This window comes from Serinus canaria, chromosome 1, assembly GCF_022539315.1.
Source record: "Serinus canaria isolate serCan28SL12 chromosome 1, serCan2020, whole genome shotgun sequence".
In the NCBI taxonomy this organism is placed as follows: Eukaryota; Metazoa; Chordata; class Aves; order Passeriformes; family Fringillidae; genus Serinus; species Serinus canaria.
Genome location: NC_066313.1, coordinates 26985869 through 27013673, shown reverse-complemented (window position 1 = coordinate 27013673; position 27805 = coordinate 26985869). Strand labels below are relative to the sequence as shown.

The 27805-nt window shown below is 50.6% G+C and overlaps 3 protein-coding genes across 4 annotated transcripts; all 3 read right to left on the bottom strand.

The window, feature by feature from the left end:
• Positions 1-104: 104 nt before the first annotated feature.
• On the bottom strand, positions 105-6569 carry LRRC23 (leucine rich repeat containing 23). The gene is made up of 7 exons (XM_050973743.1): positions 6411-6569; positions 6222-6334; positions 5121-5374; positions 4904-5034; positions 1550-1686; positions 741-963; positions 105-455 (listed from the first exon to the last, which is right to left on the bottom strand). Exons 1-7 carry the CDS (start codon positions 6492-6494, stop codon positions 417-419), a joined length of 981 nt encoding a protein of 326 aa, XP_050829700.1. The 5' UTR covers positions 6495-6569; the 3' UTR covers positions 105-416.
• Positions 6570-10006: 3437 nt separating this feature from the next.
• Positions 10007-12748, bottom strand: TPI1 (triosephosphate isomerase 1). Its single transcript, XM_030234451.2, has 7 exons — positions 12533-12748; positions 11728-11851; positions 11567-11651; positions 11308-11440; positions 11113-11198; positions 10840-10927; positions 10007-10566 (listed from the first exon to the last, which is right to left on the bottom strand). The coding sequence occupies exons 1-7, from the start codon at positions 12642-12644 to the stop codon at positions 10448-10450; spliced, it is 747 nt and encodes a 248-aa protein (XP_030090311.2). The 5' UTR covers positions 12645-12748; the 3' UTR covers positions 10007-10447.
• Positions 12749-12860: 112 nt separating this feature from the next.
• Positions 12861-27695, bottom strand: USP5 (ubiquitin specific peptidase 5). 2 transcript variants are annotated; one of them, XM_030234449.2, is made up of 20 exons: positions 27520-27695; positions 25943-26068; positions 25580-25646; positions 22651-22784; positions 22205-22350; positions 21729-21913; positions 21055-21149; positions 20348-20541; positions 20124-20195; positions 18827-18908; positions 18483-18608; positions 17893-18046; positions 17333-17507; positions 15932-16020; positions 15545-15736; positions 14870-15013; positions 14574-14719; positions 14336-14489; positions 13631-13715; positions 12861-13457 (listed from the first exon to the last, which is right to left on the bottom strand). In XM_030234449.2, the coding sequence occupies exons 1-20, from the start codon at positions 27625-27627 to the stop codon at positions 13364-13366; spliced, it is 2568 nt and encodes an 855-aa protein (XP_030090309.1). In that variant the 5' UTR covers positions 27628-27695; the 3' UTR covers positions 12861-13363. The 2 variants fall into 2 exon arrangements, with proteins under 2 accessions (XP_030090309.1, XP_030090310.1); XM_030234450.2 differs by having other exon boundaries at positions 15614-15736.
• Positions 27696-27805: the final 110 nt, after the last annotated feature.

Genomic DNA, 27805 nt, shown 5'->3' with positions numbered 1-27805 from the left:
GAGAGACAGAGAGAGGCAGGCAGCAAGGGATAGACGTAGACAGATGAGGGTGAGAGAGCCAGGGAATAGGAGTGGGTGTGCAGGATAAACAATTCCAGTCACTCCAGGCTCATTAATTATTTTTATTCAAATCAGAAAATCTTGCAGGGTTTTTGGGAATCAAACTGAACCACAGGACCTGTAACTCTCCCCTTTCCCCTCTCAGGCCCAATGAGAATAGAACACAGTGCAGTGACTGCAAAAACACTGCAGTGCCTCAGGGTAGCTTCCAGGACCAGGGTGGATAGCACTCCTCTTTTCTCCAGGGGTAAAATGAGGTGAAGCTGGTACCTACAGCTCCCACTTTCTCAGCCTCACAAACGGGGAAAGGCATCACTACATCTTGACAGCCTCTGGGAACAGGTGTTAAAAACGGGTCACTCAGGCACTGTATCCTCAAGAGATTCTTGCATTTCCTGAAGAAGGGAGGAGGGAGAAGTTTAATGACTCCATGCCCAATGTCTCTTCCCCGTTCACTGCCCTCTTTTGCTAGTGGGGTCAGGACTGGCAGCAGGGCGGCATGCTGGCCACCACAACCAGGTTGCAATGCCTGGCCTCTTTTTCAGGCTCTTGTGCTCTTGAGATTGACATCCCTCACCCTTCTCCTCATGTAATATAGTGGAGGAGAGGCTTTATCAGCATGCTTGGTCCTTTTTCTATCTCTTCACCTCCCTCTAGTCCCTGCCCTGCGTTGTTCTCACCTTTTCTTTTTCCTTCCTTGTCTGACGGATTTTCTCGGCCTCTTCCTGCTCCTCTTCCTCAACTGTTTCCTTGTCGAGGCGTTGCAGCTGTGGCAGCCAGGACAGGACCTGCAGCCGGTAATCGGGTTCTTGAGCACACGGATTGTCCATCAGCACCAGGGCCTGCAGCATGGGCAGCACCTGCAGTTTTCCAACCTCCTGAAAGCTTTTGATCCCATTGCTCCTGAAGAAAAGGAAGCAGAGAGAGCAGGGGAAGGAGACCCCTGCAAGTAGTGAAATCCCTTTGGAACAATAAGTGGACGTGACAGAAAAAGCAAAACTTAGCAGTATGAGGTACCATAGGCCTTAGACCACAGATCTGTCACCTAAGATCCAGATCCGTCTGCAGCTCCCCAGACTGAGGCACAAAAAGGACATCTCCTCTGGATTCCTCTGTGCTCAGCCAGCCATTGAACCGTGTGACACCACCATGGCCCCGCATGGCAGACACTGATAACTAAAGGGCATTTGCAGGCAGAACACAGAGAACAGGCTTTGAGGGACCCAACTGACTTACAGCAAGGAATGAAAAGCCTGAGGCGGGGTATAAGAATGACTAGAGAGGCTGATATTTTCTAAGAAGCCCAGGAAAGGCCCTGGCTGTTACAGCCTAGACAGCTGCTGAACACAAGTTAAGGATGGTAAATATCAACCCATCCTTACCAGGTCTTCAGCTTCCAAAAAAACCCCTAGAAAATCCCAAAGAGCTAAATGGGAGTGCAGTCTGTTGAAGGGATCTCTGGTCCCAACGCAGAGCAGGGAGGACCCACCGTAGGTTGAGGTACTGCAGGCACCTCATGCTAGCAGAGAATCCATCCAGGGCCTCAAGCTTGTTGTCACGCAGGTGCAGAATCTCCAGCTGCTCAAACTCCTCAAGGCCTTCAAGGCTGCAAATCGTGTTCTTGGCCTGAGCACCAGGGAGGCAGGAAGAGAGAAGGAAAATGGGGACACACAGGAGAGGGAGCAGCAGTTATTTCTGGCCTTTAAATCTCTTTCTATCCTTCAGACTCCCTACCACTCATAACACAGCCTTGTCTGAAGCTTGAACAGGCAACTCAGGGTCTTGGCCAAGTGGGTTCTCAGGATTCAGATTCAAGGACCAAAAGCTTGCTGAAAAAGTGTTTCCTGAAGCATCGCTTGGTGTCTGAGACAAAACCACCTCATGTGAACAGTCCACTGCTGGCAAAGCACCCCTTCCCATGGCCAAATCTGCCAAATCTGAGCCTCAGAGAGCAACAGCATGGAGGGAAAAGCACACCTGAGCCTAAAATTAATGTATTTAAAGGATGAGTAACCAGTCCCTCTCAGTCACACAGTCCATGTAGTCCAGGCACCTTCCAGTAGCTGCTTCTCTTGTGGGGAAAAATCTATGACCAAGAAGTCCCTTCACAGAATTCACAGAATGACTAGGTTGGAAGAGACTTTAAAGATCATCGAGTCCAACCCATGCCCTAACATCTAAACTAAACCATGGCACTGAGTGCCACATCCAGTCTTAACCCATCCAGGGATGGTGACTCCACCACCTCCTTGGGCAGGAGACCGTTCCAGAACTTCATCACCTTTTCTGTAAAAAACTACTTCCTAATATCCAACCTAAATTTCCCTTGTCACTGCTTAAGCCTGTCTCCTCTTGTTCTGTCAATTGCTGCCTGGAGAAAGAGACCGACCCCCACCTGACTACAATCACCTTTCAGGGAGTTGTACAGAGTGATAATGTCACCTCCGAGTCTCCTTTTCTCCAGGCTAAACACCCCCAGCTCCCTCAGTCATTCCTCACAGGGTTTGTGTTCCCAGCCCCTCACCAGCCTTGTTGCCTCCTCTGGACACACTCAAGCATCCCAATGTCCTTCCTAAACTGAGGGCCAAGAACTGGACACAGCAGTTCTACTCTTCTGGGCTGTATCTTACTTCAGGAAAAATTCAAAAATTCCCCATCACTGCATTTCATTCACTTCACTGGGATGTGGATTAACGAAGCAGGGAAATATGAAAGCTCTGAATTTCAGGTACTGGTTTCACAGTAGGATTTCGGCTGGAAAAGACCACTAGAGGTCTCCTGCCCAAGCGGAGGCTCCCCGCAGTGCCAGCACCTATGCTCTGCTCTGTCAGGCTGCTCACTGCCTTGTGCGGCCAAGTTTGGAGCATCCCGGGTAATTACTGTCTCCCCGCCACGTTCTCCAGCCTGGAGCTGAGCAGGGCTTTCCTTGCCGACGTGGCTTGGGGCTGCCGTCGCTAAGGATGCTGAGACCTGAATGGAAAACAGGGTGAGAGGTGCTGTTGTGCTTCCTCTTCCTCATAGGTATCCAAGCAATGACCTGGGCAATACCTGAGACTGAAAAAGGGGCACAGGCTGAACTGGTGGGATAGGAGAAGATTTTAGGGCTGAGTCATTCAGAATGCGGACATTTTGTAGAAAAGGAGGATTTTCATAGAAACTGCACAAAGAAGAATCTGGACCCGCTGGGCCAAGTAAAAGGAGTAACACCAGGACAAAAAGAGGAAAGTTGGATATTTAGTGAAGGCCACATAAGCAGATTTATCAGTCAGGAAGGATTAGGACACTGTACCTCAGAGAAAAGTGTGGGCTGGTGTGGCTGGGGAGCTCACTGATCACTGGTTTACAAAATAGTAACCTCCCAACATTCTCACTTTCTTTATCACTTCAGTGTGAATTGTTTTACCAGCTCTAGCCTTGCAAGTACTAGCAGGACAACGCAGAAATAATATTTTTCAGAGTTGTTTCATTTTTCTCCCCTACATCAAACACCATCACCTTCCTTTGGATACCAGTTCTTCACCCAGATGTGATGCCACTGTTTCTCATGCAAAGTTACCATATCTTGTCCATGATTTCCTCTCCCCTTCCTGCACACTCCACCTTTTTCAGGTTAGCTTTGCCACCACTGCTGCACCATGAGCAGGAGCTAACACAGCCCTACTGTGACCCTCAAAAATGATGCAAAATGCCACATGGCACGCAGCCAGCTTGTAGTCTTCCTAGCACATATCTGTGCCTATGTCATACATTAACCAAATGTGGTTCAATTCCTTAAACTGAACCCTTTGTCTTGAACCCTGTCCTTGAGGAATCAGCTGCACTTACCCAAGGCTGAAATAACACCAAAGTCGCTACATAGAACCCAAAGCATTACTGGGGCAGATTTCCCTGCAAAATGATTTAATGGGCAGGTAGACATGGGAGACAAATTCAAGCCCCACAGATTCCTGTAAGTTGTTCTAGTTTTAACAATCACCCCTTGCAACTTTCCTCTTTCACATAGGCAGCTCAGAAACCCCTCAGTCATGCCAGGAACCTTCCCTCAGCAGATCTGCTCTGTTTGCTTCCCTGCAATAACTCACTAAAGTGACTGGGTATGCTTTGAAATTCTGTATTGTATCTAGTGACTGATCCACTTCATCCATTCTTGGAGCACCTCCAGTCATAAAATCCCAGCTTCCCATCAGAAAATTTCAGGCAATCTCAGCAAGCAATTTCCTCAATGTTTTCTGCCAGGGAATCTTGATGAAAAGAAGCCACATAGTTTTTCAAAGCCTTTATCATATTTAATTGCTTTTCAAGAGGTAGTGACTCAGGACATCTGTTTAGTCTTTGCAAGCTGTAGCACAGTGTGATCCATGGGGCTAAGCCATACATACTTTCTTCACTTGCATCTCTAGGAGTAAATGCTTCCTTGAAATAATGTTTATGGTATTAAGAAACTGCTTCTCCTATCTCAGTTTCACTGCAATATTGAATCAATTTCTTTTTTGGCAGCTGTAGGTGTGAATCACATAATTGTGCTGGCTTTAAACCAGTATTTGATTAGGCTCATCAGAGAGGAGGAAGAGGCATTGCCTCCCTTTGTCACCCAAAGAACAAAGCTTTTGCTTTGCCCAGTGATCTCCAGTGGTCCCAGGGCACACAGAAAACAAAGCTTGCCCACCACTGCCTGAAGGGAAAGCTGCCCTCCTGCAGGAGGCTGTGAGGGAAGAACCTGATGCACTCAACATGGACTCCTCTGAGATTCCCGTTCATGGGCACTCCCTTTGTGCTATCTGGGCTGCAGGTGATGGGATGTGCAGCAGCTCTGTCCCACTCCCCGGGCTGGCTGATCCCTTACCAGATAGAGCTTCTTGAGCTTGGAAACACCGAGCCCTGCTGTGGTGTTTATCTTGTTTCCTCGCAGCTCCAGGACTTGCAGGCTGAACAAATGGTCGTGACTCAGGCCCAGCACTGTCTCGATTTTATTTTCTGAGTGCCAGAGGAAGAAGAAACAAGAAAGTTAATCCCACCTTTCCAAGAGAGTGTCCCCACAAGACACAGGTAGCCTGTATCACCTTTCAGGCTGAGGTTGGTTAGGAGGGGGTGAGTAATGCCCTCAAAATCCATGATGCGGTTGCGGTCAAAGCTGATGACTTGGAGGTAGGGCAGCTCCTGCATGCTGGCACTGGTGAGCAGATTCCTATCCACCTTCAGCCAAAGCAGCTGGGTTAGGCTGCTCAGGGGGGCCAAATCTTTCAGCTTGTTCTTTGACAAATCCACATACCGCAGGTGAATGAAATGTTCAATGAGGCTGATGTCTGTCAGGCCCCTGAGGGAAAGTGATTGTGAATAAAATATCTCTCATATTTCCCCACTACCATCTTTTGGGCTGCCCCTTGCCACTACTGGTGGGAGGACAACCACCTCTCCTACTTCCCTGCTGTCCTAGAAAGCCCTGCTGAGAAAAGGAAGAAAAAGGCAGGTGATAGGGACAGGCCTGTAAGCATAGACCAGTGGTAAGATGTACCTGCTTTCCTGGCAGAGGGAGTACTTATTCCCACTGAATTCTATCTGTCAGGACAGGGCACAACCAGAGCAGAGAAAAGGGTAAATTTTGGGGAGGGGTCTGTGAGACAATAGTGTCAGCACAAAGGACTGTGTGGAAGGACTTTTCTAGTGGAAAAAATAGTGTTTGAGATACCCTATGAGGCTGCTGAAATAAACAGTCTTAATGGGGCCTTAGTTAGGTGGCTCTGCTGGGGAGACTGAGGCTCCAAACTGTCCCAAGGCTATTGTGGCACTGTGTACTTACAGGTGCCTGCCTTAAAGGTTAGCAGTTAGGAGAACAGATACCAATGGATATTTCTCAAAGTGCCTGTAGGGAGGTCACTCTGTTCTGGCCCCCCTAGGAGAGGACAGTCCAGAGCGATGGGCAGGCTGCCCTCAGCCTTGGGGGACACTGATGTTCCCAGAGGTGTGTCTGGCGTGCTGGAGGCAGTGCCCAGCCAGGGCTGAGGATGGACAGGCTGTGCTGAGGCACGGACTGGAATCCCGGTGGCTGGAGGGCAGGGCCTGGATGTGCTCCTTCCCTGCACGGCCGGTCACCAGCTTGCGGCACAGCGGCTCCATGGCCATGGAATAAGGGGATTTTGCCGCGTCAGGCACTGCTCACTCACTTGGCTTTGGCTTCAAACTTCACATAGGCGTGGGCCAGCCCGTTGCCGGTCTTACTGAGGAGAGAGAGGCCCTCCTTGAGGTGTTCCTCCGTCAGGGGACAGGGAGGCGGCTCCTGGGAGAGAAGGAGAGAGCGCAATGCCAGCGCTGGCCCAGCCACAGCTGAGCGGTGCTGAGGGCCTCCTCCTCACCTCATCTTCCTTCTCCTCTTCCTCCTCCTTCTCCTCTTCCTCCTCCTTCTCCTCCCCCTCTTCCTTCTCCTCCTCGTCCTCCATCCTGCCGGGGCAAGCCGCTCTTGCCGCCTCCCGCGGCGGCCGCTCGCCGAGGCCCGGCCGCTGCCATGGGAACGGGGGCGGGCCCGCCGCTGTCCCCAGCGCCGCCCCCCGGGGCTCGGAAAGCTCCGGGCGCGTCCCGCCCGCACCTCAGGCGCTTTGCGATCCCACTCCCTTCCCGTCTGGGTGACATCTGCAGCTGTTAGCGTATGCAGAGAACAGAAAGATCTTTTTCGGTGGGAAGGCACCTCTGTGCGCACGCCAGTTCAAAACGGGGCGGGTTCAGAGTCGGGCAGGGCTGCTTAGGGTGGTGGGCACTGGGACGGTGAATGCCTAAATAATTTACCCTCTAGTAAATGTTTAATTAACATGTTGAGCAGAATTAGCCTTGGGCTCTGCATGAAGCCTCCCCGAATATGAGCATGTGGATGCCAGGAAGGAGTTTTTGGGGTGCACTGCTCCAGCCCCGTCTTCCAGGCTGTTGAGCTGGGAAGGGTTGAGGTTTCCCGTGCCCAGCCGATGCCAACAACTCTGGGTGTTTACCAGCCAGGAATGCTACTCAGAGCTGATGGTCAGCAGTGGTTCGCAGTTAATACAAAGTCCAAGGCTCTGCTCCCTTTCCCTTCAGTGCCCTTTGCTCCTTTGCAGTGCCTGGATAACGTTAGTGCTGGGGAAGCTGGCCCGAGCAGAGCCGCTCACACAACCATCAGCCATCCCCTTCCTGCACAGCTCCCCTGAGCTCAGGGCTGCACAGCAAGCTGCCCCCTGCCTTGTCCTGCCAGGCTCCCCGGTGCTGAGCCCTTCTCCTGTGCTACACTTCTGAATGTGAATCTGAATTCTCTCCCTGCTCATTATCACACAACCACAGATTGGTTTGGATTGGAAGGAACCTCAAAAATCAGCTCGTCTCAATCCCCCTGCCATGAGCAGGGATGCCACTCACTAGACCAGGTTGCCGTGGGCTCCATCCAACCCGTCCTTGAACACCTCCAAGGATGGGGCAACCTGTTCCAGTGCCTCACCACCCTCAGAGTAAAGAAATAATCTACATATGAACACTTCCTTTCCTGCCTTTGCTTCCTGCCCTAAACATTCCATAATTACAGAAGGAAACACAAATCTTTAAACTAGAGAAATTTTATTTAGATTATATATATCCCAAACCTAATTACACTGATAATTAGGGAGGCTACGTGCTAAAAGCTGGCCTGCACACCCTCAGAAGAGCACAGGGTGACGATGGCAGGAGGGGGAGCCCCAGCAGCACCCACCAGGCCGCTTCCAGGCCCATCCCAGGAGCATCAGCCCAACAAAGGCCCATTTCGAGGGGCACAGGAGCACAGTGGCAGGTGGGAACCCAAATTAAGGACTCAGAGAAAGGAACCCTGTCCAGCCCCATGCCAGGAGCCTCAGCCCCAGAGCACCTTTAGGATTAGGGGTGTAGCTGTCTTCAGGGGTGTGGGACACAGGACGAGTTGCAGGGGAAGAGCATTTGGGGATTGCACAGGACTCATCAGGGAGTTATTGGGGCAGGAGCCAGGGGTGATCTAGGGCACACAGAGAAACAAATATAGCATACAGGAATAAAAAAGCCCAGGAATAAAAAGGCCCAGTCATGTGTCACTGGTTTGTGATGATTTGTCCACGTCCTGCACCTGATCAGTGCAGCCTGTTGGGTCTTCTCATTAAACTTCTTTTGCACTTTGCCCTGCGTGAGGAACTCGTGGTCAGAGCGCCACAGGGAGCTGGCTGCTGGGGGCTGGAGAGGTTGGGATTGAGGGGCAGCTACTGGGCACTGCCTGAGCCCAGCTGCTGGAAGGAGACACACTGTACACAGGTGTAAATACTCCTGTAAATACACAGACACTCACTAGTGCACCTCCGTCCTGCTCAGCTGGAGCAGAGAGTGGGATGAGGCTGCCAGTGCTGTGTGGGAGTGCTCTGTGTGGATAGATCTGTGTGGCCAGCCATGGCTATGTTTAAGTGCAATATATTCAAAACCACAGAATATTCTGAGTTTAAAGGGATACCCACAAGGATCACTGAGTCCAACATGTGTGTGTGGTGCCTACTGGGCATACAAGCTCAGCCTGGTTATTGTTTGGGGTTGAGGATGCGGAGCCATCACAGCCTGTCTCAGGCTGTCACATCTGGCACAGTGCATTTTTCTCCAACAGCAACCTGTTTAACACCCAACCACTACAATTTGCTGTGAGGATCTGGCAGTATTTCCACTCCAGAAAGCTGCAGTCCTGCCAGGAAGCAGACAAAAAGAGAAAGAAGATCTGGCACTCCTGTTGATATAGAAATTATTTTCCATGAGTTTATTCCTCATTAAATGGATGTTTTCATGCCCCTGCATTCTCTCAAAGCAGCAAGATCAATGCCCAGCTCCCATCTGTTTTCTTCTATGTAGGTCACTCTCCTGGGCTCTTGTGCTGTGGGCAGGGCTGGGCAGGAGCAGGAGCTGACAGCAGAGCTGTAGCCAGTGGCCCAGCCCTGAGTGATTGTACCCAGTCCCTGCAGCCTTAGGAGCACTGTGTGCCCCTGCTTCATCACTGCTGCTCTGGTCTGTATGACCCAACAGCCACAAAGTACAGCCATGGCCCAGCAGCCTCTCAGAAACATGAGCTCTGGTTGTAGAAAACAGTTTTCAGATTTATTTATTTTTTTTTTTTTTTGCCTTTGAATTATCCTCCTCCTTTCTACATCACTCCACACACATATAGAGGTGGGAGCTGCCACCTCCTTGCTGCTGTCAGGCTCTTCTCAGACCACCTGATATCTTAGGAAGGAGATCCCTCCCATCCAGCTGGGCAGCAGGAAGCTCACCCAGCAGCAGTAGGGCAGGAGTCCCCACAGCATCAGGCTTTTTCCTCCTTGCTCCTCAGCTCCAGCCCCTTATCCCTCAGGTGATGCTGGCACTAGCAGCTGGAACACTGCCCATAGGCTCCCAAGGATGCCTCACAAATAAGCTCCTCCTTGTGAGGCACTTCTTTTTCATCATCCTCAGTACTACCAAAAAAAAAAAAAAAATCAGCAGCTGGGAAGTAACATCAAGTCTTACTTCCTCATCCACCAGCACATGGCTGAAAGCAGGCAGCAAGCACTGCCCCAACACAAGCCCTAAATAAAATCCTTCCCTGCAGAGACTGAGCTGCTCCACTCTACATTTAATAAGCAAAGTCAATTACCAGACCTTACAGGCAAAGAGCAGGAATGAGCACATTACTGAGCCTGCCAGGGAAGACTGGTTCACTGGTGGAACAGCCAGGTGCTCCAGCAGCTACTGGAGTAGAGGTACAGATATATCAGAATCACCACAGGCCCAAAGAAGAGCTGTTATATGACAGAAGCAAGATGCAGGTAGAGCCTGTGCAGTGCCTACTGGGGTAACAGTGGGCTCTCAGGGAAAAGCCCACAAAACCCTCTCTGCAACCAGCCACCTCCAAAAGCAGTAAGTTCTCTATGCTGCTTGTCCCCGAGATGCTTCCAAATAAGATCCAGGACACACCTTTGCTTTTTCTGTTTTTCATTTATTGTTCAGTACGGGACACAGGTGAGGTAAGACATCTCACAAGGATCTAAGCTGACAGGTTCCTTGCTGATGGAACTGAATTATGGATGCAAGACTGTGGTTCCTTTTTCCTCCCCACAGCACCAGCGGCCCCCTCTCCCTGCAGGGCTGCAGGGAAAGGGAGAAATACTGGCCAGGTGGGCTGTGGGCTCTGAACAGGGATGAGGATTCAGCTCAGAGAGGAGACTGTCAAGACTCTGCCGAGACAGGCTCCTGCTAACAGGACTCTGACGTGGTGGGGGTGGTTAGCAGAACATCTACAACAATGACTGTGGAGGGGGAAAGCCTCGGGAAGGCCTCCGTACTGAGACGTGTGCAACAAAAGGTCCCTTCTTGCTTCCATTTCTTAACCACAAGGGACAGCTCCTCATGGGGTGCTTCAGTGTTTGGCATTGATAATATCCACGAACTCTGGCTTGAGAGAAGCTCCACCAACAAGGAAGCCATCCACATCATGCTGAGAGGCCAGCTCCTTACAGTTGCTGCCAGTGACAGAGCCTAAGGAGGGAGCAGTGTTTTAAGGTCAGATGTGCCAGCTCTAGAAAAATGGAGCCAGGGCAAAAGCAGGACTAGCAAGGTACCAGCCACCTCTTTCAGACAGCAAGACTGTCTCCCATTTATCCAAGCAAGCTACCCAAACAAGCTAGGAGGTGATTCTTTATGCTCTCCAAGTCAAGAGTTTCCTTGCTTGAATGAATGATGTACAACTGCAGCAACAAGTAGAGAAACTAAGCACTTCTTGCCCTGGAAAGTTGCTCCAGACCCACTTACCTCCATAGATAATCCTAGTTGACTGAGCAACAGCATCAGACACGTGGCTTTTCAGCCACCCCCGCAGCTTCTCATGAACTTCCTGAGCCTGCAATACAACACAGGAGTCACACTGAGGCCTGAGCCATTCAGCACACAGTTCCCTTCCAAAGGGAACAGATATTCCTGAAGTCAATAAGATCTCCAGGAGATTCTCAGTAAGAATCTTCAGGAAGGTTTCCTGAGGGGGAAGGGTCAGTTGCTCATTTAATCAGCCACCTCCCCTGCCCATACCTGTTGGGGAGTTGCAGTTTTACCAGTTCCAATAGCCCAAACTGGCTCATAAGCAAGAACCACCTTACCCCAGTCCTTCACATTATCTAGGGGAGAAGGAGAAGGTAGATGTAAGCACAATACCCCCATACTGGGAAGAGGGGAGCTGGAAAATGGCTAAAAAAACCCAAACCAACCATTTCTTTTTCCACTTACCAGCAATAGCCTTGGTCTGTTCAAAAACCACCTTTTCTGTTATGCCAGCTTCTCTCTCATCCAACTTCTCTCCAATACAGGCAATGACTCCAAGGCCCTCAGCCAGAGCATGAGCCACCTTCTGCCCAATCAACTGGGAATGGAAAGGAAACAAAGCAGCCAATAAAACAGGTTGGAGGTCTGTTTTAATTGCTCACTTTTCCAGTCTTTGCAGACCCATCTTAGCTGGACCATGTCTCCATTCTATGAGGGCACTCACCTCATCAGACTCTCCAAAAACATGCCTTCGCTCCGAGTGGCCTAGGATCACCCATGCAGCTCCAATATCCTTGATCATTGCTGGGCTGGGGAGAAAGGAGATGACTCACTGGAGGAAATTCACATCCCAGAGGCACCCTGACTTTACTCTCTGGGGCTCACCTGATCTCTCCTGTGAAAGCTCCCTTTGGTACCTTGTAACAGTTCTGTGCTGCCACTCCAATCTTTGCATCGAGCTTCTGGCGGGCAAAGTCTAGGTAGATGGCAGGGGCTCCACAAACCACCTCTGCAAGGCAAAGCACCCTGTTACCCTTGCGACAGGAGAAGGGAAGAAACTGTACCCGGCCACTGATCCCAGCCCCAAGAGGTCATCCCTCTCTCCCGGGAAGGCACAGCCCGCCTCTCCTCACTGACATTTGGGGGGCCCTCTGCCACAGGACAATCCCCGCTATCCGATAACAGCAGGGAGGAAAGCCCTTTCCAGGGGGCTGGACACTCGATACCAGGCCGACGGCCAGGTCACAGGGGTCCCTTGGAAAGTGTCCAGATAAAAAATCGGGTGAGAATCCCCCCCTGCAGCCTGGGCCTGGCCGAACCGGGAAGAGCCGGGTTGTGCCTGGGGTTATAATCGGGCACGGCGGGGGCAGCGCAGCTCGGCTGCAGCGCGGCGCTCCGAGAGCCCGGCTCCCGGGGTGTGGGGGCCAGGCCGAGGGTAGGCGCGGGGTCCCGGGCCCGCGGGGTCTGCGGGGATCGGCCGGGGGCGCCCCGGGGGTCGGCCGCACGTGGCGGCCGGGCCTGCGGGAACCCGGATCCGGTTTCGCGGGTATATTTAGCGCCGATGCCGCGGGGTTATATTTAGGCCCCCACCGCCCTCTGACATTTGCTGTTCCCCTGCCCGGGCCCAGGCCCGGTCCCCGGCTCCGCAGGGCCGTGTGGGACGTGCGCTACGTGCGGGCCGCGCCCTCACCGGTGTCGGCGGAGAGCTTGGCGCTATTCAGCGTGTGGATGAGCTCGCCCAGGCTCTTCTTGTCGCCGTTCATCTTCCAGTTGCCCCCCACGAAGAACTTCCTGGGCGCCATGGCTGGAACGAACGGGAGCGGGGCCGGCAACGGAGGAGACGCGAAGGTCAGCGGCGGCAACGCGAACGGCGACCGGCGCCTGTTTTATAGCCCGGAGGCGCCCGAGACCACGCCCCCCCACATGCCCCGCCTCAAACCACGCCTCGCGGCAGAGCCCCGCCCCTTGCCCCACCCGCGCTCTCCCGCGGCCGGCGGGGGTCAGACAGGAGCCAGGAGGGTACTTCGACTTTTATTTTGTCCCTCGTGTATTTTGGCATGTCAAGGGCACACAAGGGGAAGCGCTGCTCGTGGCCCGCCTTGCTGCCTGCCCCACGCCCTCGCCCGACAGGGCGGGCAGGAGGAACCCCCCCCATTCACAAGCCACACGTACACACAAGCCCCCTCCTCTCCTTCCGGACAGCAAGGAGGTGGCATCATCCCACCAAGCAGCGAAGCACTAGGGCTGTGTGTCACGGGGGTGAGGACAGTGAGGACATTTCCTATAGAAACAGATATTCCCAACCCCCCAAACCCCCTCACTCATGTCCACGGAGGCTCCAGCCCCCAGTCGATTAGTCAGTGAACTTGTGTCTCCCCATGTCTCCACAGAGAGGCTGTGAAGGGACTGGGGAAAGGAGCAGGGAGGAGAAGGACCCTGCTCCCACCCTCACTGCCCCCACCCCTTTCCCCCCCACACCTTCAGCCCACTCTCCCCCCACCACACACAGCAAGAGGATGTTCTAGCTGGGAATCCGCTGGTAGAAGTAGATGTAGCCCAGGTCCTTGGGGGGCTTCTCAGAAGCACAGACTTTCTGGTCATTGTAGATCACCCACCTGCAACAGGCACAAGAGGAGCTCAGGAATGCCATTCCATGGTTAAGACACAACTCAATTACACTCACCTGCTCTCAGCCCCCCCCCCCCCCCCCGCAAGACCTCTAAGCACACGGGGCAGGATGGGGATTTAAACCAGTCCCCCAGTTCCCTTACACTGTAGAAATCCTTACCTGCCATCTTTCTTGATGTGACAAACATAATGTCCACACATAGTTGAAGTGCCCATGTGGCTGATGAAGGCAAACAGCTGATATTCTTGAAAGAAAGAGGGAAGAGAGGAGTGTCAGGGAAAGAGGAAAGATGTCTTACTCCCAAACACCCTGTGCAAGGCCCCCTCTACACAAGGATCCCTGAAGGAAGCTTTGCTGGGTAATAATTTAGAACTGGATCGAGTGTGACTGTGAGCGTTCTTAAGGCCAAGCATACAGGGAAATAAGAGATGCTAACTTCCATTTAGCCTTTTCTCTTCCAACTTTTTATTTGGGCCATGGGTGCTGGATGGGTAAGGCAGGGATTTCACCCCCTTACAGCATCCAGCAGCACTGGCACAAATTCTGCTTTTTTCAGTGGGAACCAAAAGGGCAAAAAAAGCCTCCCAGAACCACTGGATAGAAGCAGCACAGCCCTTCCTGTCTTTCACTTGATGGCACTTCCCCAACCTCTCTCTTATTGACTTCTGTGTAATCCTCATCCAGCCTGAAGGGTCTAGACTACTTTGCCATTCCTTCCCTCTTCCTCCCTGCTTCCACCTCTACAACCAGACCACCTCTGCAATAGCTGCTGCTGCTAAAACCTGCAGTACTGCATGGATCAGGAAGGACAAAGAAATGTTGAGTTTGCACGCCAAAATCCACATTCCTATTGCCTGAACTCACTTCCAGGCCCATCGCGCACTTTGGGACCCACGGGGACGGATTCAGAGATGGACTCGGCTGCCGAGCGCCCCTCTGAGATATCCATAGCAGCTTCTGCATCGAGGTCATCAATGTGACTGAAGATCCAATCCACAGCACGCTCCAGACTGTTGTTCTGGAAGGAAGAAGAAGACAGTGAACTTGAGAATTCTTGATCCTGGGAAAATCCTTGCACTCTGATGTCACCCATGCCTCTCACCGTGGCTCTAAGCGCTTTCATTGCCTGATCCCGGGAGAAGCCCATGGAGACAATGGTGGCCACACTGTCTTCTGAAGGAGGGTCTGGGCAGGCAATAGTTGACCCTGGCCCACTGGACCCAGGGAGAACTAACGGGTTAGCAAAGTCTGCAGCAGGAAACACAACACAGCTCAGAGTAATCAGATCTCTCCAAGAGTGTACAGCCCAAGTCCAAACTACTTCAGTTTTCCACTGTGGTAGTAGGACACAAGAACAGCCCAGAAGCAGTAAGCTTCACCATGGCCATGGCCTCATACCTGGATCATCCATATGTGACATGACCCAGTTCATGGCGGCCTCAACCCCACTATTCCCTGTGTAATACACAGCTTTGCGGCAGGCATCCATGGGAAAGCCCATTTCCACTAGCTGGATAATCACTGACTCGTCCAGCATGGGTGCTGTGGGGAGACAGAAGTTAGAGCCACCCACTCCCACCCATCCCTGCTGGCTCCATTTCATCTCATGTCACACACCCTCCAAAGCCACTGCTACCTAGCTTTATTTCACACCAAGTTCCATCTCTTGGCTTTTCTCAGCCACCTTTCTTCTCCAGAAGAGCAGTCTCACACACCAGCAAAGTGATTCAACACATGAACTCAGGAACACTGGCTCTTCCCTAGGCTCTGAAACCAACCTTCCACTGTGGTTTGTGAAAATTAAATACCCCTACGAATTAAATCCTGTATAAATCCCAGATCTGCCTCCTCTAAATGCACCGGACATGCCACCCCATCTTCCACACAACAGGAATCAACAAACCCCCTTGCATAACACCCTTGCATAACAGGCATGCAAGGGAGGCAGCTGGCAATTGCTGACAAAAGGACAGGGAAAGTCTGAGCAAGTGGGAAACTGCTAGCATGGGACACAAGGCAAGGAGAGCAAGGAAATGAGTCAGGCATCAGGAAGAGAGGAGGAGAATCACTAACATGTCGGAGAGGAGAAGTGAGGGGAGCAGAAGGAGTCGTCGTCCTCGTTGCCATAGAACCCCAGGCTACCTTTGGGCTCATCTGGTGTCACCAGTGGGGGTGCGATGTCTGGCATTTCCTCTTCTCCTTCCTGCAGCCCCGTTCCCTGCAGTGCAGAGATATCCAGCTCCTCTGGCATTTCAATGGAAACATCTGCAAGATATGATCTTGCTCAGCCTCCATGCAGGGGCAGAAACAAAGGACTTGGCTGGGAGATCTAGAAGGGTAAGTGCCTGGGGATGCCTGCAGCAACTTTTGGGGTAGTTACTTTCCTCCTGGCAGTAATGACCACAATATCCATACGTGACTCCCAGTACCTATATGCTCTCTATTTCTCATCCTCCTTACCGAGCTTTTTGGGCACCCAGTCCAGACCGAAAGTGAACTTCTTGATCTGGATGACCAGATAATCTGGGAAAGAGGCAAACCGTGTCGTTCTGAAAGAGACATGTAACATTTTTAAATACCTTGTCAGCAGAGATTGAGGGTATCTAGCTGATCCAAGAAATCAGTGAGTAGGACAGAGCCATGTCCTGAGCAAGTTGGGGGATACACCTGTCTGTGCAACTCTTCTGTGCTGAGCTTAAAGCTCCTCAAACACAGAACCATTTCTAAGGCAGAAGCTCTGATGAGATGGAATTCAAATCTTGGAGATGAGAAAAAATAGTGCATATTCACTGCCTTCCTATCTTGTATTTTACAAGCCTGGTCAGATTTTGTTTAATTCAAGTCTAACCCTTAAGGAATGTAGTGGAAATAACATCTTTTATTAGACCAACAGATACACCTGCAGGAACTGTCATGAGCACTTTTTTGGATATGAAACAGAAGTAGCGAGTTTTAAGTTAATTGAATTTGATTAAACATTATTTAGTTAGACAATTTGAGAGAGAAAGTGTCTGGAATCTGTGAAACAGAGGGGAACGTTTGTGAAGGGAGAAGCACCTGTAAGTGTGACAGATACTCATTATCAGGTGATAATTCAACATGCTGTAGAACTAAATTAAGTGACAGTAAAGTGTTTGAATACAACTCAGTAAAAATTAAAACAAAATGTTACTTTTCAGTGTGATGTTTGTTTATAGTAGCTATTGCTTAATAATGGAGTATTTGTTTAATAATTAATTAATTAATTACTCCTTGAATAATGGAGTGTAGAAAAGCACTTCCAACTCTTTGATGACTTTCATTGCAAAGGAACACTCAGCATCACAGCAGAAAGCTGCTTACATTTCTAGTCTTGTCACTTCAACTTTGCACTGTTGCATGTGCTACAAGCAGTGAGAAAAATTAAAGCTGTTTTTTAAACCTTGCTACTAGCATTTAAACTAGCATTCTTTCAAAAATCATGCATCTGTTATACTCAGTGTTCTGCTCAAATTTTGACAGTTAAAAACTTGAAGAAATTTTACAGATAGTGCAAGATCAGTGTCATCATACAGTCAGTACAGATTTCAAAGCTAAATTTTAAATTTACAGTAAAAGCTAATAGTTTTCTGAAATATCACTGTGCTTTCGTAGCCTTTCAGCAACTGAAATCTGATGGCTTGGACTTCACTAGCACTTCTGCCTACTGAGGGCAACATCCAGCACTGATGGACTGATCCCCTCTCTGCTTCAATGTTCAACGGACTCAGGGTGTGAAGGACTATAAAGCTTCAGTAATGGTTCTTCCCCCAAGCCACTACAAGAAGTCCCCAGAGATGCAGCTATGGCCAGCTCATCACAGCTTAGCTGACACACACTTACTTGAGAGCCACAGACTTGGCCTGCAAGGCTGTGCTCCAGAAATCATCCACCTGCTCTGGAGCTCCATAGGCCTCTAGGCAGGAGCTGAAAGGCACCTTGGCTCGCACCAGCTCAGGCAGCGGTTGCTTCTCCTCCTCTGCCTGCCTCTTCTTCTCCTCATACTCCAGCAGCTCATCTAGAGAATAAAGCAGAGGAGTCAAGGACCACCTCTAGGTACCTACAAAGCGACTGGTGTAAGCTACACCCAGAGGCAGAGCAGGCCTATAGATACAGGCCACCAAGAATGGAGCACGGCTTCCAGAGCACTTCTGCTACTGCAGTCACTCCTGTGGTGCTGCTGAATCACAGCCCAGCTTGTGGTGGCCGAGGGAAAGGCTCTAGAGGGACATCACCGTGTCACACCACCTCTGAAGATTTCAGCCTGATCCCACAAAAGCAGGAGAAGGACCTGGCCTCAGAAGTGGCAAAGAAGTCCCTCTTTCATTTAAGGAGTTCTGTAAGAATAGTACAATATACAAACAGAGGGCTTGCTACTCTTCTGGTGTTGGCACATTACTGACCTTTGTTGAGTGCAGCATCCATGGGCACAGGCAGCTGCATAATATAGTCCACACGCTGGGTATATTTCACCTTTTCTGTGGCCAGGCACTTCAGCTTCTCCTCCACCAGGAAACGGAAGACCTCGTTAGGGTTCTCCGAGCTGCGGCAGTTCCTCTGAAGAAGGAGAAATTAGAAACACAGATGTAACATCAGAATGGCACAAAAAATGACCTGCAGTAACAGTGATGTCACACAGCACATGGCTGAAGAGTAGTCACTTCTGTACCCAGTACCCTGGAAAAGACAGCAAAGAGGAAACTTGAAGCCAGCTTCCCTACTCCAGGAAGCCATGGCTCCTACAGAAGAAAGTTTAAATCTCCTGTAAAGCTGTGACATTCCCAAAAAAGATTTCTCCATGGAATCAGCCCTGAAAACATGGCCAAACACCTCTCCTTCTCACCCTGGCAGGTGCTAGAAGGCCCATTTCCCTCTGTTCTCTCCCTCTCTCTGCTCTGACTGCCAGCTTCTCACCTCCACTCCTCACCACTTGGTGTGGGAAGAAAATCAAGCTGGACTTTTCCATGATTTGCCAGACAGACTCAACCATTACCTCCACCATGTTGATGAAGTGCAGAAAGAATTCCTGGGCATCCTGCTGTCGGTTAGTGGAAAATTCTGGGTGCCCCTTTCCAATGAGGGACTTAAACATGCGTGGAGCAATGCCATTTTGCATACCCTGCAAAGAACAGTGTGGAAGAGGAAGGTGGTCATAATTTGCCAAGCATGTGTCCTAGCATGTAGCACTCTATTCTTAGCCACACTTTTCCTCAGGTGAGAGGCCTTGCAACAAGCCCCAGCACGTCTCCAGAAAGGGTTCTCCCTCCTTTGACACGTAGCACACAATAATACCTCATGCAACACAAGCATCAAGGGGATGCTGTGTCCAAGCCTCACCTTCTGATCAGGCTGCTGCTCCCCATCTGCAGAAGCTGGCCTTGAATACTCCCCAGAAAGCAGTCCATGGCCCAGTTTGGCTCTGGAAGGACAAAGTCACTGTTAGTATTAATGTTTCTTCAATCTCACAGGCTCCAGGAGCCACATCAACCAATCCAGCTCTAACACTGTCATGGGCTGTCAGTCTCACAGCTTTCTCTGCTGCACCAGGCAAGATTATCTTATTGTGGTCTGCTCTCTCTGGCCCCTGGAGACATCACTGACTTCAAAGTTACCAGGGCTTTAGGGTGCCAATCTCAACCACTGCTTGCACACTGAGTAGAACAAGAAGGAACAGCTGGTGCTGAGCCACAGAGCAGCTGTGCAACAGCCAAGCTGAGCTGCAGCCTGATGGGGGAACGGAGCAGTGTCTGTGCAGGAGACAACAGGGCACAGAGAAATTGTCTGAGCCAGAAATAGCACTGCTGTGAGCAGACTGATCACGTTCTCCCAGAGGAAAGATTGACTGCATCAGGCACTTAATGGACAACAGTATGTGTTCAGTGATTTACACCTATGCCCAGACCCTCCTGCTACTCCATTTCATTCGTCCTTCCCCATCATTATTGCCATTTGTCTGGAACCAAACCTTACCAATTCCTCCCTTTGCCCAGGTAATAATCTTTCTGGCTGTTTCACCTTAATCCCCTCTCAGTGAACACCTCACTCCAGGCTGCCCAAATTTAGAATCCTCCTGTACCACTGAACTCCTTGTCCACAAATGCCACCTTCCATTCCTCCACCCCAAACTTCCACAGGCCTGTTTGAGAGCAGCTGCAGCACAAACTTGTACTTGAAATACAACCCCCTCCCAAGTCGTGTTCCTTCTTCTTTCTGCAAATTCTCCACACTTGAGGGAAGGCTCTTTATGCATACATAAGTTATCCACTGAGAATAAAGCTGCCTAAACCTATGCATCCCCTTTACAATCTCCCTCCACTGAAGAGAGCAAGCCCCTCTTAACTGTTATGCAGAGAGAAGCTGCCTCCCAGAAATCCCCCCAGTTTAACAGGCACAACACACATAATACATTTCTGAGCCTGTCATGAACACAGGGTGCACTCTGTCCTCTCCATCTACGACATTCAGCTGAACTTCCTTGGCTTAGATCCTTATTGATTACTGAGGATCAGTGTCTCCGGTGACAGGCAAGAAAAGAGAGGTGAGAAGGGAGAGGGAAAACCCTGGAGCAAAGAAGCACAGAGGGGATGCATCCGGGCAGCCTCAGCCTTCCTTCTCTCACCAAAATTCTACGTACACTTGTGTGCTGAAGTCCTGTGTGGGGTCCGAAGGTGCACTTTGGAATATCTTCTCCAGCTTGTCCACATACCTGCAGGGCAAAACAGAGCAATCTAAGGGATGTGCAGCTTCATCTGGTAAAAATGCAGTTCTGTGCATGATTACTGCCACTGAAGCGCCCAGCCCAAGGGGACCTTTGTACTGATCCCAGACTAATGGAAAGGAGTGATTAAGCTCACTTACTTTCTCTGGAAGTCTGGGATACTGAACAGCACCTGCATCACAGAATTGAGGTAGCAACTGTTGCCCAGGTTACGGATACCAGTGTACCCAGGCCCATAGAGGGGCTTGAGTTGAACACCAGACTCCTGGATGAGCTCCCACTCGCCAATGCGCTGGTTCATGTCTATTTCCAGTTCTGTCATTGTCTTGTCTGTCTGCAGAGGGAAAGAACAGGAAAATCCTCAAAGAAGACTCAAGGCAACATCAGAGTTGTGAAAAGTGCAATGCTGTAGAGAAACAGAGTCAAATCCATTCTGTTTTATTCTGTAAGTAGAGGAAGAAGAAACAAGAGTTGTTTCCATATATATGAATACCTGGGACAGAAAGAGGAGGGAAAAGAAATATGGGAGACCATATCTGAACCATTCCCGAGAAAGAGGCATGGAAACCACACACTAACAAAAAAAGCTCAGCACTTGGGACCCTCCCTGCCCGCAGTACTGACACATAACGCCAGGGAAATAAACCTGAGGGACATGAAAGAAAGGCAAAACAAGCAATCAAAGAAGAGAGGCAGATGAGACAACTCTATGTGTGACAAAAAAACCCCAGAGTTTCTTGACCAGGAATGGTTCTGCAGAGCCACAGAAAGTTGGAATCTAGCAAAGACCCTTCAGAGCTGCTTTTCTCTCCCTCTGGGCCTATGGAAGACACCACTTTCTCCTCACCTTCTGCATCTTGAGCATGTCAATCCCAAAATGTGCCAGGTGTTCTGCCAGGTTGGGATCCAACACCATGTCATCCTCATCATAAGAGTAGACATCTATGCAGGAAAACAGAAAAAAAAAAAAAAAAAAGGAACTTATAATGGCCTGTGATCTCAAATTCACAGCTGGATGAAGAAAGCACTCAGAACTGCGAGTTCTGACAAACTGAGCCATTGGACTTTCTGCCCTTTCTCAGCAGAATAACATTAACAGACAGAATGGTGTTCTAAATCCTCCTAAACATGTGACAAGACAACTTCGTCACTGATCAGGGCACAGAGGAACACTTATGCCAGCAGTAATGAAAGTGGGTTACTGTGCCATATACTCTCTGCTCAGGATTTGAACACACGATTCTTTGATAAACACCCCAACAAAGAAAATCAGATGGCAACCTGGATAACTATTCTAAAAGCTCCCAATTACAAGGGAGGGGCAGGGGAAGGCAGGGCTTTTTTATCAGCTTGTTCTTTGCCTCACACAAGAAGCAGGTCAGAGAGGCAAAGTTCACAACGGGATGACACTGCCTGCTCCAGGCCACAAGATGGCCAACACCACCCTGATACCTGCAGGAGACCTGCGTCAGCCTGAGAGGTGCCTGGCATCCCTAAGCCTGGGAGGATCCCCCTTCTCACCAGCCCCATCAGGAGTGATTGTTCCCAGTTTCACAGCCAGCGGGTAGCCGGTTTCCCGGTAGTGCTCGACTGCGTGGTTGTTGCCACCACTGCCGTCGAAGTAGCGCCGACCGCAGAGGATGGCTCCGTCCGTCATGTTCAGCCACAGGTTCTCCTTCATGTCACACTTGCTGCACTTCCAGCCACTATTGACAAGGACCAGAGAAAAAGAGATCAGAGGGAAAACCTCTGGCTTCTACCTCCCAAGCCCTTGCCATTGCTGCCCACTGCAATATCTGTAGTGTAAGTGATCTCATTCCTCTTCTACTACAGAACACTGAGAATCCTGATATACCCTAGTGTGCCACCTCCCCTGAATCTGCTGTGACAAGGCACACCTGGAGACTCACAAAAGAAGTCTCATCTGCTGCTGCAGCTCAGCACAGGAGAAGGGCTTGGGACATGAGTGACACAGCAAGTTCCAGTACTATGCTCACCACGGTGGGATGCGGACATCGTTCTGAAGCTGGTGCAGGGAAAAAGCGTGCTTGGAAACACGTCGAACTTCCCCATCCCAAGCCTGCACCTCCTGCTTCCGTGAGGCTGAATCTGCTGTCAGGATGGCCTCAATTGCGCTGGCAATCTGGAATCAGGACAGCAGGAGAAAACATGAAGGGCTGGCCTACCAGGGTAAAGGCAAAAGAAGCTTCCAGTACCACAGCACTCCACATTTAGGCAAGTTGGTTGGGACTTTCAGGAGCCTCAGTCACACAGAAGCCAGAACTCTGTAATATACAGCAGTGTGTAAGTTCAGAGCATTCCTGGTGACTGCCAGCTGAGACTTCACAGCAACTCTGCAGGATCCCTTTTACAGGGCAGTTTCCTTCTCTGTAATTGTACAATTCTTTATCAACAGCAGCCACAGCCCTCCAGCCAAACATACCCTGTCTTTGACCATGTCTGGTAGTCCCTCCAGCCCATCACGTGGAATATCCAAATGGTCTGGCAAAATCACTATTTTTACATCTTCGTCATATTCAAACTTTTCTTCTGTGATATCAAATCCACCTTCTACACCTACAAGAAGAAAAAACATTGCGGTAATAAGTGAAATCAAAGAGCTTGAAAAGCTTCTTTCCCCACAGCTTACATGAAATAAGGCACCATGACTAAGACGATGATCTAAATCAGTGATCCACAATCTTTCTCCCACTTCTGGATCCCAGAGCTTCTGCTGGTCCTGTGACCTTCACAGGAACAATTATAAGCCTAGTGACAATTGATTTTGTTTTTCCCAGCTCTTTTTGCAGATGCTTAAAAACAATCTCCAGACTCTGGCTATAACCAAGAAGAAAACCAAACATCCTCTAGAGAGGCATTGGCCAGAAGAGAGCCAAGATAAAGCACGGGTGTTCAACTTTAACCTGAATACTCAAGACAATGAATGGAGATGTGCATGAAGAGATCACCTTGAAAGCCAGGGCAAAGGTCAGGTCTATCAGCATCTTTCAGAGGCCTGCCTCTCTTCCTTGCCTTTTCCAGAAAGAATAGTCTAGAGTCCTGCACTCAAGCAAGAAGAACCAGGAGCTCCTCTGGAACCAGAACATTCAAAATTGCAGAAAAAGTCTGAGCAAATGTACGGTGATAGTGGTTTATATTCCACCTAGCTGTGCTCTCCAGAGGTTGCACCAGAAACTGGAGATTCATATATTTAAAGGTTATTTGCCAGTGGAAAAGGGTCAGCATGCCCACCAAAACATTTGCAGTTTCTGTAGATTCCCTCACCTACAGTTTTTGGATTATAGAGGTACTCAGAGGAAAAGCCTGGCCTTCTCTGTTCTGCAGATATTCACACCCTACATCCCAAAAGGAAACAGGCAGAAGACACACGGCTTATTAGCAGCCTAAACCCCCTGTGTTTTTAAACTGAATTTCATTTATTCCAGGAAAAATTGCATGCTGTGACTGCAATAATCTCTGCAACAAATATCTGAACATCTGCAGCTGCAACAAATCCCTGAAGGGAAGAAAAGCTTTTGCTGCTCAGTGCCTCTGCCTCAAGAATCCTGTGTGCAACACAGTTCTGATAATCACTACTGTATTTCCTTAAAACATTCTTGTCAGAAATATCCAGTCCCATGATATCTCCTGCAACTCCCTCCTTAGATACCTACAATTTTTACACCATGCACAAACGGCTACATATGAGCACAATGGTTTTAGAAAACAGTCACCAGCATCATGCAACAACACACCTAGACAATCCTCTTCTGTGCCTCTTCAGCACAGCCCAGAGATTTCCTGTCACCACTTCACAGAGTAAAGCAATAGACAACCCCCCAGGGTATTACACAATTCCTGAACCCTAAACAAACTAAACCAGACTGGTGAGGTCCCCTCAGGTGGTTATGTGAGCCTTCTGAGGCTCCAGATGAGGAAGAGGGTCTATAGCCACCAGCCTGCCTTGAGGTACACTGCCTCCCTTTCCATGGTGGTACCTAAGCACTACACACCACAAATGTCCATCAACCAACATGCAGGCATAGGAGGCAAGCACTGTAGATCTTTCATTGAGAGGGGGAAGTGAGGTACAGAGAGATCAAGAGCTACATTTTGTTCACAAATCTTTCTGGCACTTTAAAAAAAATCTCCTGTATCAGGATTAGCTATCCCACCACAGTTCAGCTAAAACAAAGATAAAAAAAAATTCTCCTGAACTTGAGACCATTGTCTCCCAAGGCTAATACTCTCCTTTATTCTCTCCTGCTCCATTCACACCACTAAGCTGTTATCACTGGCAGGTATTTGCCGACCCACTGACAACACTTGTTGAAAGACCTTTGTAGAATTCAGGATGCAGAAATAACTCATAATGCAGACCAGGCCTCATCTCTCCCAAAACAGCATAATCATATTTATACATAAAAGCAGTGGCTATCTGAAGAAACAGAGATTCCAGCCTCAGTTTTGCTAGAAGTGATCTTTGGGGTTCTATTCAGCTCACCAGCAAAACAGGGAGCAGCTGCCAGTCTTAATAGTGGTGTTTGTGCTCTGGCAGTAGACGAGTCACTGGGCGTCTACACCAGGGAAAAAGCGAGCCAAAATCAAGACATTCACAGTCCAGATTCTGCATTTCCCTCTAGTGGTCAGCTTCCAGCAAGCCAAGAACCTGTTACTGCTACAAATGTTCCTGTTCCTTCCTTTATGTGTCTCCATAATGGCTCAGAAACTACCAGCTGAGACTGTTCCAATAAGCAGCGTCTCCACTGATTGCCACAACAGCCCTCTCAGTCAGTGAAAGACAGTAATGGGAACACTTGTTCTTCCAAAAAAAGGAATATTTAAAATATTTTTTATGTTTTAATGTTCATAGGTATTTCCTCCGGTATCAACCTTATAAGACCTAATGAACCAAAAATGCTAACGCAGCATTTCCCATTAATTTCTTCCCCATCTGTATCAATAATGCTAGTTCAATATCAGAGGAGTTTAAAAAATAGTTTGTCTGCCAGGACCTTCAAGCTTACTTTTCTCAGACCTAAATTTTCTCAAACTTACTTCAGCCTCATGCTGGAACATTGTGTTTAAGCAACAGTCCCAATCTGGTGATCCCCACACCAAGCTGAGTCAGGCATGCACGGCAGAGGATAATAAACACATTTATACAAGGAAAACAAGATGTAACTTTGGACACAGAACACAACCACCACCTTAATGACTGTTCTACAGACACTGCTCACCCGAGACACACTGGAAAACAAGAAATCTGAACTTGGCCAGGGATACTAGCCAAGAAGAGTAAAGCAGAAGAGACAAACCAGGCAGCTCCTGGCTGAATATAGGGACCATACAGGACATAGGTGCTTCCTTACCAATAGCCAAGCGAGTTGGTTTCTTCCTCGGGGGGTCCCCAGCACTGGAGTTGGTATCTTCTTCCTTCTGTGGCATTGAGAAGAAATAGGGAAATAAGAGTTAAAGGGACAGGCATGCTGTGGCAAGCCTTAGGGATTGAAATCAAGCTACTCTGAAAACAGAAGGAAACCAGGCAGAAACAATGTGGGCAATCCACACAACAACTCAGCAGAGGCAGAACTGAAGCACTGGCGTCCCTCAATTCACCAGGAAAAACAACAGCAGTATCTCAGGAGAGATTCCATGTATCTGATGGAATACACAGACACAGCCCGGCTCTCAATTTCAGAAGAAGTTTGAGTGTATGTATTTTTATTTGTTACCGGTTTACGTGTTCTTTTGAGGTGCAGGTAGACCCGCTGGCCCGTTTTCTGATAGTGCTTTTCCACATACTGCTTCCCAAAGCCCAGGAACGTGTTCATGCAGATATACAAGCCGCCATCTGACTCCTGGAAGGAAGGAGGGACAGAACTGAAGGGAGGTGGTAAGGAATAGCATTCCAGCTGCTAGGATAGGCATGGCAGACTAGTCATTATTCATTAAGTCATGGCAACAGCTCATTTCTACATAGCAGCCACAAGTAGCTAGTAAGAAATAGGATGGCAAGCCCCAGCCTGGCTGTCCCAGAAGAACAGGTACTCCTGTCATGATGATGTATTTAAAAAACTATTTGTGTGTTCATTTATGGCAGGATGCTACCAAATCAGGAAAGCCTGATTTTCCACAAGAGTTTATATCGTAGAAGGCCCTTAGCACGCACAGTTTACAAGTTCAGAGCACGGTACAATCATTACCAGCAAAACTGTGGCACCCTGTCCAAACACATGACTCCCAGTGCCATAGGGAATGCTGCCAAGCTACAGTGTGAGGAAGGTTAACAGACCACTGTTTACTTTTGCTGTTGTGTTCAAAAGCCTGTGAGCAAGCAGCTTGGAAACAGACACAGAATGTGCTCCCACCATCCCATCAGCAGCTGGAAAACACCACACTCATTCAGCAGAACCCCTTTCAAACTGAAGGGGCGGGGGACCCAAATGCAGGGGCTGGAAAGGAGAGAAACCACCCGGAAGCTTTCAGAAGCTGCTGGACTGAGACAGAGGGGGCAGCGCAGGGTCAGGCATCACTGTGGAGCTCGGGCAGGGAAAGAGGGCCAGGATGCCATGTGCCGCTGCCTCGAAGGACCCGTATCTTCCAGCTGCAGCCCAGCTCTGCCGGGCTGGGGCTCAGCCCGGACGGGCGCCCGCCAAGAAGCTCAAGGGGCACCTCGCCCTCCCGCTGCCTTCGCCGCCCCTGAGGTCCCCTTAGGCCGAGCGGGGGAAGCGCAGGAAGCGCAGAGATGTCAGCGGGGTGGAGATGGCTGGAGAAGGGACCACTGCCATCTTAATGACACAGCACCGCCTCGCCCCCCGCCCGCCGGGCCACGCCGTGCGGCGAGGCCGGGGAGGAGGCTCAGACCCGGGCAGGGCGGGACCCCCGGCCCGCCCCCCCCCGCCGCCGAGGGCGGGCCCGGGACGCGCCCGACCCCCCGTCCTCCGCTGGACTACAAGTCCTGGCGAGTTCCCGCACGAAGGGTTCGGGCCGGGGGGCGCTCCCTCTCTAGGGGCTGCCGGCGAGCTGGGCCACCGCTGATCGGGGCGAGCGCCCTGCCCACGCCCGCCCCGGCCCCCGAACTACAGCCCCCAGCGCGCCGCGGGCGGGCGGGGCGCGCCGCGGGGCACGCCGGGCGTAGTAGTCCGCGGGGGCCCTGAGCGCCGCCGGGGAACGGCCGCCGCGGCCACCGGGGAACCACAAATCCCGTGAGGCCCCGCGCGGGCGGCGCCCCGGCTGGCGGCGGGGTGGGAGCCGGCCGCGGCGGGAGCAGCCCGGGAGGGCGGGCGGGCCGGCGGCGGGGCGCGCTTACCGGCGTGTCGAAGGAGAAGGCGCACTCGTCCTTGTGGACCCGGTCGCCGGCCTTGGGCACCCGGATGGACGGCAACACCGAGAGCAGCGCCTCGCTCAGCTCCGCCATGACAGCGGCTCACCGCGGCACCGCCTACAGCCCCGCCCCGCCCAATCGCAGCCCGGCGCGGTCAGGCGGGTCCTAACCAATCGGAAGCGAGGCTGGAGGCCGGACTCGCCCTGTCGACCCGCCGGCTCGCCCAATCGCAACCTCCCTCCGGCCATTGCAGGAGGCGGTGCCGGGCTTC

What these genes read in the sequence shown, in the direction of transcription:
- LRRC23 (XM_050973743.1), bottom strand. Translation starts at nt 6,494, where the DNA reads ATGGAGGACGAGGAGGAGAAGGAAGAGGGGGAGGAGAAGGAGGAGGAA. An exon ending in AACCAACCTCAGCCTGAAAG is followed by an intron (nt 5,035 to 5,120) that starts GTGATACAGGCT and finishes TCTGGCACTCAG; the next exon opens with AAAATAAAATCGAGACAGTG. An exon ending in AGCTCAAGAAGCTCTATCTG is followed by an intron (nt 1,687 to 4,903) that starts GTAAGGGATCAG and finishes CCTGGTGCTCAG; the next exon opens with GCCAAGAACACGATTTGCAG.
- TPI1 (XM_030234451.2), bottom strand. Translation starts at nt 12,644, where the DNA reads ATGGCGCCCAGGAAGTTCTTCGTGGGGGGCAACTGGAAGATGAACGGC. An exon ending in CAAGCTCTCCGCCGACACCG is followed by an intron (nt 11,852 to 12,532) that starts GTGAGGGCGCGG and finishes TTTGCCTTGCAG; the next exon opens with AGGTGGTTTGTGGAGCCCCT. An exon ending in AAACTGCAACTCCCCAACAG is followed by an intron (nt 10,928 to 11,112) that starts GTATGGGCAGGG and finishes GTTGTATTGCAG; the next exon opens with GCTCAGGAAGTTCATGAGAA.
- USP5 (XM_030234449.2), bottom strand. Translation starts at nt 27,627, where the DNA reads ATGGCGGAGCTGAGCGAGGCGCTGCTCTCGGTGTTGCCGTCCATCCGG. An exon ending in ATCCCAGACTTCCAGAGAAA is followed by an intron (nt 20,196 to 20,347) that starts GTAAGTGAGCTT and finishes TTTGCCCTGCAG; the next exon opens with GTATGTGGACAAGCTGGAGA. An exon ending in TCACTTCTCCTCTCCGACAT is followed by an intron (nt 15,014 to 15,544) that starts GTTAGTGATTCT and finishes GTCTCCCCACAG; the next exon opens with CACCCATGCTGGACGAGTCA.